Source organism: Mesocricetus auratus, unplaced genomic scaffold, assembly GCF_017639785.1.
Source record: "Mesocricetus auratus isolate SY011 unplaced genomic scaffold, BCM_Maur_2.0 Super-Scaffold_100043, whole genome shotgun sequence".
In the NCBI taxonomy this organism is placed as follows: Eukaryota; Metazoa; Chordata; class Mammalia; order Rodentia; family Cricetidae; genus Mesocricetus; species Mesocricetus auratus.
Genome location: NW_024429220.1, coordinates 6385675 through 6399550, shown reverse-complemented (window position 1 = coordinate 6399550; position 13876 = coordinate 6385675). Strand labels below are relative to the sequence as shown.

Below are 13876 nucleotides of genomic sequence, written 5' to 3'. Positions count from 1 at the left end.
TACACTCAACAATCATCAGGGCTGTAGTTGTAGCCTCTAAAAGTACATATAACAGACTACTGCAAAAGTTCCAAATACATTTTATTTTTCATTTGAAGACTGACAGCTTTTTAAAAACTTCAGGATCTCTAGTTTTATAAATATGTATTGCAGAATATTTGATCACAAAAGTTAGTCACGAATCCAGCGCATGTTACCACAAATCTGGTTAAAATCTGGTAACCGCTCAATAGGACCTATGGATTCAAAAGAAGACAGTGAGGAAACAATTCCAAGTCCATAGCCAACTGTGTGTACAAGAAGAGGAGCCGGCTTACCTAGCGCAGCAATAGCTGGGCTTTTGCCATAAATGTATTTGGTACATACGTCTCGAACCATCTCCGCATTCACAGCCTGAGACAGGGACAATATCATCAGGACTTTTCGTAGTGAAGACAGATTCTGTGTATGTGACTTTTCTAAACTAAATCAGGAGTTAGGGAACCTTAGCCTTTGTAACTGACCTTTTAACCCAAAACCTATGGGTTACTTACATCAATTCTTGCTTCAAGCTCGGGGATGGGAATTCTCCTGTTATAGCACAGCATCTGCCTGCCGATATCTTCACAAATTGGAGTTGAGCCTGTTTAGAGAAGTATCCAGATAGACATCAGCCATGAAGACGAAGTCCAAGCAGAGCCTGCCCACCAAGCCCTTCCCAGCCTGTCTCCCAAGGTTTACCATCAAGCTGCAGCAACATGTTTGTTTTCAGAAGATTTTTCGCTCGTGCTACTTCACTCTCCGTAACATTTGTACAGAGTCGAATCCTAAAATGCATTTGGGAATGGCCATAAGTGCCTGGAAAATGTTATCAAAGCTAAAGAACAAGGTGTATTCCACATATTACAACATATAATTATATTTCAATTCACTAAAACGCTGAAATACTAGCCGGGCGTTGGTGGAGCACGCCTTTAATCCCAGCACTCGGGAGGCAGAGGCAGGCGGATCTCTGTGAGTTTGAGGTCAGGCTGGACCAACAGCCTCCAAAACACAAACCCTGTCTCGAAAAACCAAAAAAAAAAAAAAAAAAAAAGCTGAAATACTAATTATTTTCCCAAGTACCACTAACATCTCAAAAGTTCTATCTAATTGCTAATTAGCAGACACAGTAATAACACTGTAAAACAGAATGACCACATTGTAAGAACAGTCATCTTGACGCCTCACAAACCCCGCTGTGTGAGGTTAGATGTGTGGACTAATGGAGAGGAAAGTACTGGTCAGCCCTGGCTTTCTCAAGACTGAGAATCAGCCTAATATCTCAGATCCCAGTTAAGTACATTTAGAGACTTAAGGCCCTTGGTAATGAAGGAAACAAATATGCAGGAAGCGCTTCAGGTTTTTCTGCCTTGGCCTACTGACTAATGCTTTTGGTCAGTGGTTCTCAATGAGTGGTTCGCATAACAGGAAGTAGCAATGAGAAAACTATGGTGGGGTCGGCACATGAGGAACTGTACTAAAGGGTCACAGCGTTAGGAAGGCTGAGAGCCACTGCTGTTTGGTGACGCTATGTTTGCATTCCCTTTCCTAACTGGCCTTTCCAGGCCAAGTTACTTTGTTTTTCGGGAAGTACTGGTTCAAAGCGGGGTTCTGGGTGCTAAGCACATGGCCTACCACCAGCCATGTCTCTACCCCTCATGCTTTTGGAGGTGTTTCCTGAACTTGTAGTTGCCTTACAAATATTAGAGTACAATCAGCTTCACGTGAGGTTTAAAAGATGTATCTGTTCTTAGAGCACTGCCAGCACCGCTGTAAAGCTAGCGTCGGCACCGCTGGGAGCTGGCGACAGTGCCATCCCGGGAAACACTGAAGCTGTCCTCTCACCATTCTTGCTGAACCACATGCAGCATGTCCGCAACCGTGGCTTCCTCACAGACCATATAGAGTCCCCACAATCCTGTGTCTGTGTAGGAGGTGTTGAAGGACTGGAAGCTGTGGCAGAGACTGCCATGACAAGCGAGTTGGGCCAGCTTGCTAGATAAATTCTGCAAAGGAAAACAATTTGGTTTGTAAACCAGACACATGGATCCAAATCCCCACAAAGAAGTGTGGCTGTTAGTGAGGGCTAACTCTCCTTGGTTAAGAGTTGGGGCTTGTTTTAAGAGACAAGGTCTCGGCCGGGCATTGGTGGCGCACGCCTTTAATCCCAGCACTCGGGAGGCAGAGGCAGGCGGATCTCTGTGAGTTCGAGACCAGCCTGGACTACCAAGCGAGTTCCAGGACAGCCTCCAAAGCCACAGAGAAACCCTGTCTCAAAAAACCAAAAAAAAAAAAAAAAGAGACAAGGTCTCATAACAGCCCTGGCTGGCTGGGAGCACACTATGTAGATCAGGCCACCCAAGCTTAGAGAGCACCTGTGTATTTCCTCCTGAGTGCTGGGATTAAAGACATGCCTCACTGCTCTGCTCACAAGCCCAGTTTTACCCAGCAATGTTTCAACAGTAACCTCACAGTTTCAAGGAAGTGCTGCACTCACTGGCTCAATACAGAACAGAAAAGCAATGACTTTCTTGTCACTGGGTTAGTAGCTGCACCTAGACAACGCAGTGCTGTGCCTGGGCCACGGAAGGCTCCGACTGCATACTGAAGCCATACTGCACTGAAACCTAAGATACTCACAGAAAATGTATTTTGGATCCTTCAGACAAATCTATCCACTGTATTTTGAAATTTAAACTTTAGAAAAGTTGTAAAAACAGCACAAAAAAGTCTGTCTACCCCAGCAACAACTTTTCCACATCTGCTTTCTTTCTCCTCATTCATGGTGCTCCTTGTCAATGGCTGGACCTAGCGTCAGGCATGTGAGGCAAAGCACACCACTGAACTACAAGCCAAATCCTTGTAAGTGAAAGAGGTAAACGAAACTCAAAGGCTTCACTTCTAATAACCACACTGGGGAGAAACTGTAAATGTGGCAAAGCCGTACGCTCCCATTCAACCCGTTATTCATACTAGACACAAAAAAATGTAAAGGTTGTGAAAAGCCTTCAGAACAAACTCAGTCCCCTCGCCTCTAGTTCTTGTGTTGTGAACAAAACTCCAAGACACCTTCCTCTTAGACTCAGTAAGCACAACAAACCACCTCCAAGAGACAGACAAAGCCATAGAAACCACAGGATGCTCCCTCCCAGCACCAAACAAATGACAACAGGCTACCTGCAAGTAACACACAAATACTCCCACTGGTAGCCAGCCAGTCAAAAATGCTAACAAACCAGTTACCCTAATTGTTTCTCAAATGCCAACCATTACCTACTGATGTAATTCTGTGATTTTTTTTTCCTTTAAATTCTGGCAATAGACAAGAGACTTCGCTCCCTCTAGAGGCTGCTGCATCAGCCTGTTAGACGGAGTCCTTCCTGGTAGGATTAAACAATAAAGCCTTGCATTTGCAGTTTGGTAAGTCTGTCTCCTTGGTAGTCTCTGGGGGGTCTTGGGGCTTGGGCACAACAAAAAGTTCTTAAGTTTCAGAGTTCCCTATAGATTTCTTTGCCTCTATACTCTTCAGTGTATACTAATGAAAACAGCTGCCCAGAAAGTTTGGGGCCAGAGAGATGGCTCAGCAGTTAAAAGCACTGGTTGCTCTTCCAGAGAACCCTGGTCCAATTCCAAACACCCATATGGCAGCTCTCAATTATCTGTAACTCCAGTTCCAGAGGATTCTACATCCTCACACAGACATCCATGAAGGCAAAACACCAATGCATATGAAATAAAAGTAAGTAATTTTTTTAAAAAAGAAAGAAAAAGACATTAACAGACACAAATGATGACTGTACTATGATTACCACGGCACTCAATACTACTATTATAACAGCAAAAGAGAATTCTTTGTTTTGTCAACTGACCCACTAACCAACAGTATGACAAGACTTTTTTCTCCTGGCTTAGATGCAATCCAAGATGAGTTAGTATTTTAAGTCAAAAGTCATCGTACAAGCAATCTGTTTTTGCCATTTCAAAAAATGGGAAGTCTTACAAGGAATTAACATTTAGAAAAACATGGCAATCTTCCAATTATCATGAAAAGGTACTTCAAAAATCACTTACCATTCCTCCTCCGAAAGATCGGTCCCAGTTGCCAATCAAGGTGTTTGCAACCATGAGACAGATTGTGTCTGGATGTGCCCAACCAACTGCTTCAACAGCTATTGCTAGATGTGCCAAGGGCATCTTGTCATCCCTCACTCGAATCTAGTAAGAATAGACAATAACTGTTGTGGAATATTACTTTAACCATGGAAAGATGTGTTGCACTTGTTTAACGATGTAAAGATGTGTTTCTTTGCCTGCCTAAGGTGCCTGATTGGTCTAATAAAAAGCTGAACAGCCAATGGCTAGGCAATAGAGGAATAGGCAGGGCTGGAAAGCAGACAGTAAGAAGGAGGAGGAATCCAGGCTCAGGAGAGAGGAAGACACCGGGGACCAGCCCGGGAGTAGCCAGCCAGACTTGTGAAGGAAGCAGGAAGTAGGACACACAGGATGAAAGACCGGGAAAAGCCCCAAAGCAAAACGTAGACGAAGAGAACAGGTTCAGTTAAGTTATAAAAGCTGGTGGCACAAGCATAATAGAATGCCGAGCATGCATAACTAATGTCTCCATGTCTATCTCAGAGCTGGTTCGTGGCCCAGAGAAAGCCTGATGCAGATAACCAGTTAAGTAGGAACAGTCTCTATGGTATGTGTCCATTTCCAAGAAAAGAAAAGTGTGCAAGTCTTATCAACTGCGATGTTAAAATGTGCACCGTGATACTTGATTTTTAACTATCAGGTGGTCCAAATGATTTTCATGAATTACAGAATAGTTTTTTTCACCAGAACACCTCATTTGAAGTACCACCTGGTCAAAAGGAGTTGCCCTATTTCCCTGAAACCGCTTTTGTGGAACAGGAAGGAATGTAAGCAAATGAACCCATTTCCTTTCGTTTTCTGTGTTTCAGTTTACACTTTTTTCTACTAGAAAAAGTTTACATTTTATTTGTTGTGGATGTGTGTGGACATGGGCAGCATGTGGAGGTCAGAAAATAACCCATGGGAGTCCCAAGGACTGAACTCAGCTTGGCAGCCGGCACCTTTAGCCTGAGCTAACCCTCCAGCCGGAAACAGGTTTTATCCACCCGGAACTGGAGCTACAGTGGCTGTGGGCTACACAATGGGGGTGGTTGGAAGCCAAGTATGGCCCTCTGTAGGTGCAGCACGCACACCCAAACTGTTAGCTGTATCTTCAGCCTCTCCACACTCAGGCCAAATTCGAACCAAGAGCTCGCCTACCTCACTTCCAGTGAATTTGCAGGGAGGCAGAGCTGGTATTTCTCCTGTGTGTGCGCAGAGAGAGTCACCAAAGTGAAACTTTGCTAGCTCAAGCAGCTCATCGTGGCAAACACCTAAATCGAAGGGAGACATTTTCTTAAGTATCTAACAACAATCAAGGTAACCAACTTCCAGTAGGACGCTCCACCGTAAGTCTGACGTGGGATAACGTGAAGGACATCACACCGGGAGGACTCGCATTGTCTAAGCCGTTTAAAGTGAACAGCTTCCTTGGTTTGTGAGGCCTGGGTTGGAAAGCTTTCCCTGAGCAGCTGGTGTTCATCAATATACAAATGTGTTCAGAGATAAAGGTAAGAAAAATCCCTTTTTTTTTTTTAAACCTGCTAGAATTTTTTAAATTGGTCTCTGACTTTTCTAGGCATTATGACTTCATACAGGTTTCCAGGAATACAAATCTCTGGGCAAAGAGTACCAAGCCCATTCAAGAAAGTAAGAAATTGTAATTTTCACCTATATTCTATAGAAAATCATGCTAAGTCATAAAAGTTCAATGTGCATCCTAGTAAAAACTCAGTTTCATAAGTTACCTTTGATAGGGCTCAGTCTTTTTTTTTTTTTTTTTTTTTTTTTTTTTTTGGTTTTTACGAGATAGGATTTCTCTGTATTGTTTTGGAGGCTGTCGGTCCAGCCTGGCCTCGAACTCACAGAGATCCGCCTGCCTCTGCCTCCCGAGTGCTGGGATGAAAGGCGTGTGCCACCACCGCCCGGCAGGGCTCAGTCTTTAAGAGTCAGATACACAGCCAGGTGATGGTGGCACACGCCTTTCATCCCAGCACTTGGAGGTAGAGGAAGGAGGATCACTGAGTTCAAGGCCAGCCTGGGCTACACAGAGAAACCCTGTCTCACTAAAAAGAGAGAGAGAGTTTTAACTTTGGAACTAAAATCAACTCTAAACTTTGAAGACATTCCTATTTCCATGTGCTTATGACAGCAAGCAAAGCTCACAGGAATCCTTAAGTCTACTTTCCTTAGTATGCAAACAAGGGACAAATCACTCAGTCAGTAAAGTCCTACAACACAAGCACCAGCTTAAAATTCCAGACATCATGATAATGGATTTGAAACAGGCCTGGCTATGTAGTCCAGGCTGGCCTTGATCTTGTATTCTCTTGCCTCAGCTTCCAGAATGCTGGGGTTCTAAATATGTGCCACATACCTAGGCTTGTGCAAAGGCTTTAAAGATATTACCATAAGGTATAGTTCAGTGGAGGCTGGAGAGATACTCAGAGGTTAAGAGCAGTGGCTGCTCTTCCAGAGGTCCCAGAGTCACTTCCCAGTACCCACATGGTGGCTCACAAAACAGGGAGTCTGGTCCAGTGATCCACATTCTTCTACTACGCACATTTAAACACTTTCCTGACATGTCCCAAAATGTCCCAACAACCATGTCTAACTTGTTCAGAGAAACTTAACTAACCTCCAGCAGCAGCCAGCACGATTCTTGGTCCTTTATAATGTGTGGTTATATAATCCACTAAGTCCTTACGATTTATAGATCTGTGAACAGAATAAGTGTTAAGATTTCTGTATTTCATTTATAGACAGGATCTCATTCTGTAGCCTAGGCTGACTTAGAACTCACAGCAATCTTCCTGTTTCATAGGCCACCATGCCTAAAAGTAAGGCAAATTTATTATTTATTTGTTTGTTTGTCTATTTATTTATTTATTTTGGGCTTTTCGAGACAGGGTTTCTCTGTGGCTTTGGTGGCTGTCCTGGAACTAGCTCTTGTAGACCAGGCTGGTCTCGAACTCAGAGATTCGCCTGCCTCCCGAGTGTTGGGATTAAAGGCGTGCACTACCACCGCCTGGCAAAGTCAGGCAACTTTAAAAGGAAGTAAAAAGCATGTGTCCTCACGCACTACGTCTGAAATGAATAGAAATCACATGTGTCCTCACGCACTACGTCTGAAATGAATAGAAATCAAAGGCCTTCTAAGCAGTCACTGATAGAGGCTACAGGTGACAAAAAGCTCTGCCTCTTATATCAAGAGACATATGTATGTACCAACACTACTTCTTTATATCAGGAGAGACATATGTATGTACCAACACTACTTCTTTGTATCAGGAGGCATACATATGTACCAACACTACTTCTTTATATCAAGAGAGACACATGTATGTACCAACACTACTTCTTTGTATCAGGAGGCATACGTATGTACCAACACTACTTCTTTATATCAGGAGAGACATATGTATGTACCAACACTACTTCTTTGTATCAGGAGGCATACATATGTACCAACACTACTTCTTTATATCAAGAGAGACACATGTATGTACCAACACTACTTCTATATATCAGGAGACATACGAATGTACCAACACTACTTCTTTATATCAGGAGACATACGTATGTACCAACACTACTTCTTTATATCAGGAGACATACGAATGTACCAACACTACTTCTTTATATCAGGAGACATACGTATGTACCAACACTACTTCTTTATATCAGGAGAGACATACGTATGTACCAACACTACTTCTTTATATCAGGAGACATACGTATGTACCAACACTACTTCTTTATATCAGGAGACATACGTATGTACCAACACTACTTCTTTATATCAGGAGACATACGTATGTACCAACACTACTTCTTTATATCAGGAGACATACGTATGTACCAACACTACTTCTTTATATCAGGAGAGACACATGTATGTACCAACACTACTTCTTTATATCAGGAGAGACATACGTATGTACCAACACTACTTCTTTATATCAGGAGAGACATACGTATGTACCAACACTACTTCTTTAGGTCCCACGCTTCTTTGAGTATCATTACAGCACAGCCAGCCACAATTTTAAATTATCAGGGTGAAAATGACTGTCTGAAACACACATTTTTAGTTTGTATATGTCATAATTTTTGTGCAAAATTTTCAAATGAGGAATACACCTACTTGATATTTTCAGTTGGCCCCAGAATTGTCCGCCCAAGTGCAGTGTTCTGATAAGCTGTGGCATGAAGATAATCAAAAACAACTTCTTGCAAGTTGGTTTCAACTTCCTGCATCTCTCTAAGAATTACTCCACGTTCACGCTCAATCTCTGCTTCTCCCAATGTGCTGTTCTGAATTATGTCAGCGAGAATTTCTACAGCTAATTGAAATTAACAAAATGGAAGAAAAACAAGCATTCAAATCTCTTAAACCAGCACTGGAAACCAGGACACTATTATCATTCAATATGATTCATTAGAATATTTAACCTAAAAAAAAGAATATTTAATCTGATTAGCACATCACAATGAATGTAAAATAGAAACTCTGTGATACAGAAGACCTTGGGGAAAATCCTAAATGTTATCACTTTATACTAATTCTAGGTCAGACATCCACAGAAACCTGGCTGTTAATACAGATGGTTCTAAACAGAAAGTATGAAATAGTCTGGCATTGGTGCCGCACACCTTTAATCCCAGCACTTGGGAGGCAAAGGCAGGCAGATTTCTGTGAGTTTGAGGCCAGACTGATCTACAGAGCGAGTTCTAGAACAGCCAGGGCTACCCAAAGAAACCCTGATTTAACCCCTACCCAAAAAAAAAAGAGTATGAAACAGAAAATGATCTATTAGAGGAAAAGAGGTACACACAAAGACACATGGGCCCATGTGTATACTAACATTTGCATAGCAATGAAGCTGTAATGTAACAAAGAAAAAAATCACTATAACCCAAAATGAGTCCTCAGGAGTCACTTACAGAAGTGTGTTTGTCAAGTCCTCACTTGGTAAAAGCCAAAGGTGAACTAAAATTACAGAGTGGGAACATTACATCCCCAGAAAAGATACTCTTGTGGTAGAGCAATATACATTTTATAAGAGTAAAATAAACTTATAAGTTTTATTTGCTTTGCTCTATTGTAAATTTCTCTTTCTTGTTTCAGTTTACTTTAGGGGGACTTGTCTAAGCTTCAAACACCAAGAACAGGATAAAGCAGGCTGTTAGAGAAATCTCATACGGAGATGATTATAAAAAGGGGAAATTACCATTATACTATTTCATCTTTTATAATTACCAATAAAACCCAGATGGAAGCTGGGCTGGGTGGAGATGCTCAATAGCAACATGCTTGCCACAGCATCTGGTCCTGAGTTCAATCCCAGGCCCACATTTAAAAACCAGGAACACCTATAATCCAGTGCAGACACAGGAGGAAGCTGGGCAAGCCAGGTTCTGTGGGAGATCTGACTCAAAAAGTAATGTGGAGAGCAACTGATGTCAATCACTGGCTACACACAACACAAGAACACTTGCGCAGATACCGTAAGTGATATTGATAAAACTCTACAAGACTAAATTTGGAGTAATAAAACTGATTACAACTGTGCAACCATAAAGTTAATAATCTCATTAATTATCTTTGGAATGCTTCTTTGTTTTTAATTCTTCCACTGGAAAACGTTTCGTGTGATTAACATACTCAAAACACTATACAAAAGGCAAAACAATTATTTTATTTTTACAAAATAAAATTTTCTATTTTGCTAAAATAAATAATTATTATATACACAAACATGTGTTTACTCTTGCCCAGGACCAATAGTTTTATATCAAATGATGAGTAAAACTGATTGAAAACAGTGCACTTCACGGGTGAGACTCTGGAAGAATTGTTGTGACCAGGGGCAGTCCTTTTTAAGTCTTCAGTCTATGTTTGGAGGAGAAATAAGAGCAGACGCTCTATGGGTGCTAAATGATGTGTGAACCCTCATGGAAACTGAGTTTCTGCAGTATAGACAACAATACCTCTTGGCAAGTCTTTAGAGAAGGCTTTGGCATAGTACACGGTCTGTTCTCTGGAGGTATAGGCGTTAAGATGAGCGCCCATATTTTCAATCTCAAGTTCGAGGTCTAACTGGGACCTCTTTTTGGTGCCCTTGAAACAAAGGAGAAAACACCATTATGACCCTTCCCTACTATGCTTCATCTCTTCTAAACACAGTAGACAATAAATACATGGCAAAGGCCAATGCCAGTCATGCAAGGACAATTTTGTAAAGTATATTAGGCTTTAAAAAATATCCATTAAAAGATTGCTTTTGTATCCCTATATGCCAAGAGAGCACCCCTCTTTCAAAGTCAATTATCAGTGATTCTTTCAGAAACAATACTGGAAAAATAAAAAGGGCCCGTGGCATGTTACTTAAGTGGTTCTTGTCCTTCAGGTACAATCTTTGTGCTGACTCCTTCAGTACACCTCCAGTGAGGCCTCCCAACTCGCCTTGAAAGCCATATGCTCCAGAAAGTGAGCTGTTCCGTTGTTCCTCTCATTTTCATACCGGCTTCCAGCGTCAATCCACAGTCCAACCTTCAGGAGATCAAACAACAGTCAGGCAAACTCCCGGAGCTGGAGAGACGGCCACAGTTAATAACATTCACTGCTCTTACAAAGGACCTGGTCCCCAGCACCGAGTCTGGCCATTCACAGACATGTATAACTCCATCTCCACAGGGTATGGGAAACTGTGCGGCCTCCCTGGGCCTGCACTCACACGCACATACACAGACACATGTCCCTAAAAACAATAAAATGAATTTCCGTTTTTGGAGACAGAAGGTAATCTCATTCCTTTTTCTAGCAAATGTCTTCCAAATTGCCACTTACATTTTCTTTGACCACAACGAATTGCCAGTTCATTCCTATCAGCTGGCACTTGAAATTGTCAGCACCAGGCTACTAAAGAGCCGTGGTTGAGTCTGCTCCCTCCCAAACGAGCCGCCATAGGACTCAGTTGTTGCAGTCACTTACTGTGCACGTGGAGAGCCCGGAGTTCTCCGAAGCTACTCTGAGTCCATTTTCCAAACATGTTACTCGAGTCTCAGGAACATTCAGAACAACTTGTGGAGCAGCCTGTGTACTTCTTAGTCTGTCCCCTCCAAAATACAATGGCTGATGGGCATAGCGGGAGGAAGAGAGTAAGCATTCTCTCAAGTATTCAATGTCAGTCAGAAAACAAAAACCACCCTCAGACTCATCCCATAAAACACTTTCTTAGACTGGGCAAGGGTGTGTGTGTGTGTGTGTGTGTGTGTGTGTGTGTGTACACTTGAACATGGAGGGGGACACTCGGTGTCACAGAGCATAGAGAATGATGAGGTCCCAGTTCTGGATAAAAACAAAACCCTCAACTTCAGCTCCACCGGGATCTACCACTAGGTTAGGAACGGCTCTCTCAAGCAAGCAATACTACTGAAATCATGCCTTGTCCAGGAACACGAGCAGTTACTACCATTACCCAGAGAGAAACAGACCAGGTTCAAGTACACTCTCTTACAAGCGCATCCTATTCACTATCTAAAAAAGAAACTGAAGTGAAAATGAACATGTAAGATGAGACAGGGTGTCACAGCTCACAAAAGGAAATTGATAGAAGCCAGACAGGAGCAGACGCTCCAAGCACACTTTGGCAGCTGGCGTGACTGTAGACCTTGCAGCGGCTGTTTCTTTTCGTATTGAAATAAGAAGAACATGTTTGTTAAATCCTGACCCAAGAAGCTGAGGTCAGCTTAACCAGAAGGCATGCACGGTACTGTAGTAGTGTGCATAGGAACGGCCCCCATAGACTCAGATTTCAAAGCTCTGTCACCAGGGAGAGGAACTATTAGATGTGGCCTTGTTGGAGGAAATCTATCACTGGGGGTGGGCTTTGACGTTTCTAATGTTCAAGCCAGGCCCAGTGTGTTCCTCCTGTTGCCTAAAGATCCAGATGTAGAACTCTGGGCTCCCTCTCCGGCACCATGCCTGCCTGTACGCCGCCATGTCCCACCACGATGACAATCGAGTAACCCTCTGAACTGTAAGCCAGCCCAATTACTAGGTTTCCCTTTATAAGCGCTGCCATGGCCATGGGGTTTCATCACAACAGAAACCTAAGTAAGACAGGTACTTAAGGAACTTTGGCTAACCTGTGTTGTTCTGCTCTGTAACTCAAGGCTTTCTGATCAAACAGAAATACCTGTTAGTAAAAGTCCACATCCTGGGCCTGTGCTGGTGGCACACGCCTTTAATCCCAGCACTCGGGAGGCAGAGGCAGGCGGATCTCTGTGAGTTCGAGACCAGCCTGGTCTACACAGCGAGTTCCAGGACAGCCAGGGCGGTTACACAGAGAAACCGTGTCTCGGGGAAAAAAAGTTCCTATCCTGTCATGCTTGCTAACAGACAACACAGCCGCCAACAAGAGGTACCAAACTCTGGGTTCTGCCTAAACAAACAAAACCCCTGCTCACTCGGCTCCGGCGCCTCTTTAGACTTCAGACCTTTAGTCACAGGAGTGCAGCCCCAGGCTCGGTCTGCGAGCCTCAATAAATACTTCAGATTTATAACAGCTCGCTCCGGTCTTCTCTCGGTGAGAGCAGCCTGACTACACCAACGCTGGTACAACACTGGTAAATCATGCGCACGCACACGCGTACACGCTCGCACACGCACACACACACCACGCACACACACCACGCTCACACGTATACACATGCGCACACACGCGCACACACTCGCACAGGCATGCACACGCACACCACGCAGACACGCTCACACGTATACACATGCGCACACACGCACACACACACACCACACACTCCCATATCCCTTTGGAGCAAGGAAGCTTTGAAATAAACAACGCAGAGATAAAACTTTGCTCAACTGAGGGTGAAGCTTGTGTTAAGCAGCAGAACAAGTGCCGCTTCTCAGCTCCAGTCTGCAAACACTAACTCCTCCTTCAGACCCGCCGCCGGGCCCCGCCCCCTCTCCTTCTGCGGCGCCGCCCTCCTGCGTCCCGGCAGCCGGGCCCCGCCCCTTTCGGCGGCCCGCAGCCTGGCCCCGCCCTCTCCTGCGGTCCGGCAGCCGGTCCCCGCCCCCTTCGGCGGCCCCGCCCTCCTGCGGCCCGGCCGCCAGGGCCCTGCCGTCCGGATCTCGAGCCCCGCCGACCGCTCGCCACGACCCGAGGCCTCAGAGCGCAGCGGGATCGGGCCGAGCGAGGCTCACCTGCGTACCGGCGCCGCGAACTGGGAGCCTGCGGGTAAATCCCCATAGCTGTCGTCGGGCCACCGGCAACAGCGTCCGGGACGCTGCGGCGGCCGCCATAGGAGCTGTGGACGAGGTGGGGAAATACTTCCGGGTCGTGACTCCAGGCCCCGGGGCGGGCTGGCCCCACCGTGTGGCAGCGAGGGGAACTGCAGCCTCCGAAGCTGCGGTGGAAGGAGTCTGCCCACCCCATCGCTGCACCCCATCGTCAGCCCCGGGAGGGACGGACACGGGCCGGGAGAGGCTGTGATCGCGTCGGCCCTCCTTGCTGCCCCATCGTTTATAGCCTTGCCCGGCCCGTCCACAGAAATACCTCCCGAAAGTGGACACTTGACCAACGTGATCGTACGTTCTGTTAGCAAGACTTAATGTTGTGGGCCTCCAGGTGTCAGTGCACACGCCCTAGCCCTCTCTAGACGTTCTTGGCTTCTTCCTGTTGCTGGGCGCCTCCTGACC

At 44.7% G+C, this 13876-nt stretch overlaps 1 protein-coding gene across 1 annotated transcript; it reads right to left on the bottom strand.

Annotated features, from left to right (window-relative positions):
- Positions 1-64: 64 nt before the first annotated feature.
- Pmpcb (peptidase, mitochondrial processing subunit beta) lies at positions 65-13512 on the bottom strand. The gene is made up of 13 exons (XM_040735209.1): positions 13382-13512; positions 11150-11290; positions 10622-10708; positions 10147-10276; positions 8300-8498; positions 6791-6870; positions 5314-5426; positions 4093-4236; positions 1867-2027; positions 721-806; positions 534-622; positions 318-393; positions 65-236 (listed from the first exon to the last, which is right to left on the bottom strand). Exons 1-13 carry the CDS (start codon positions 13478-13480, stop codon positions 172-174), a joined length of 1470 nt encoding a protein of 489 aa, XP_040591143.1. The 5' UTR covers positions 13481-13512; the 3' UTR covers positions 65-171.
- Between the last annotated feature and the right edge of the window lie 364 nt (positions 13513-13876).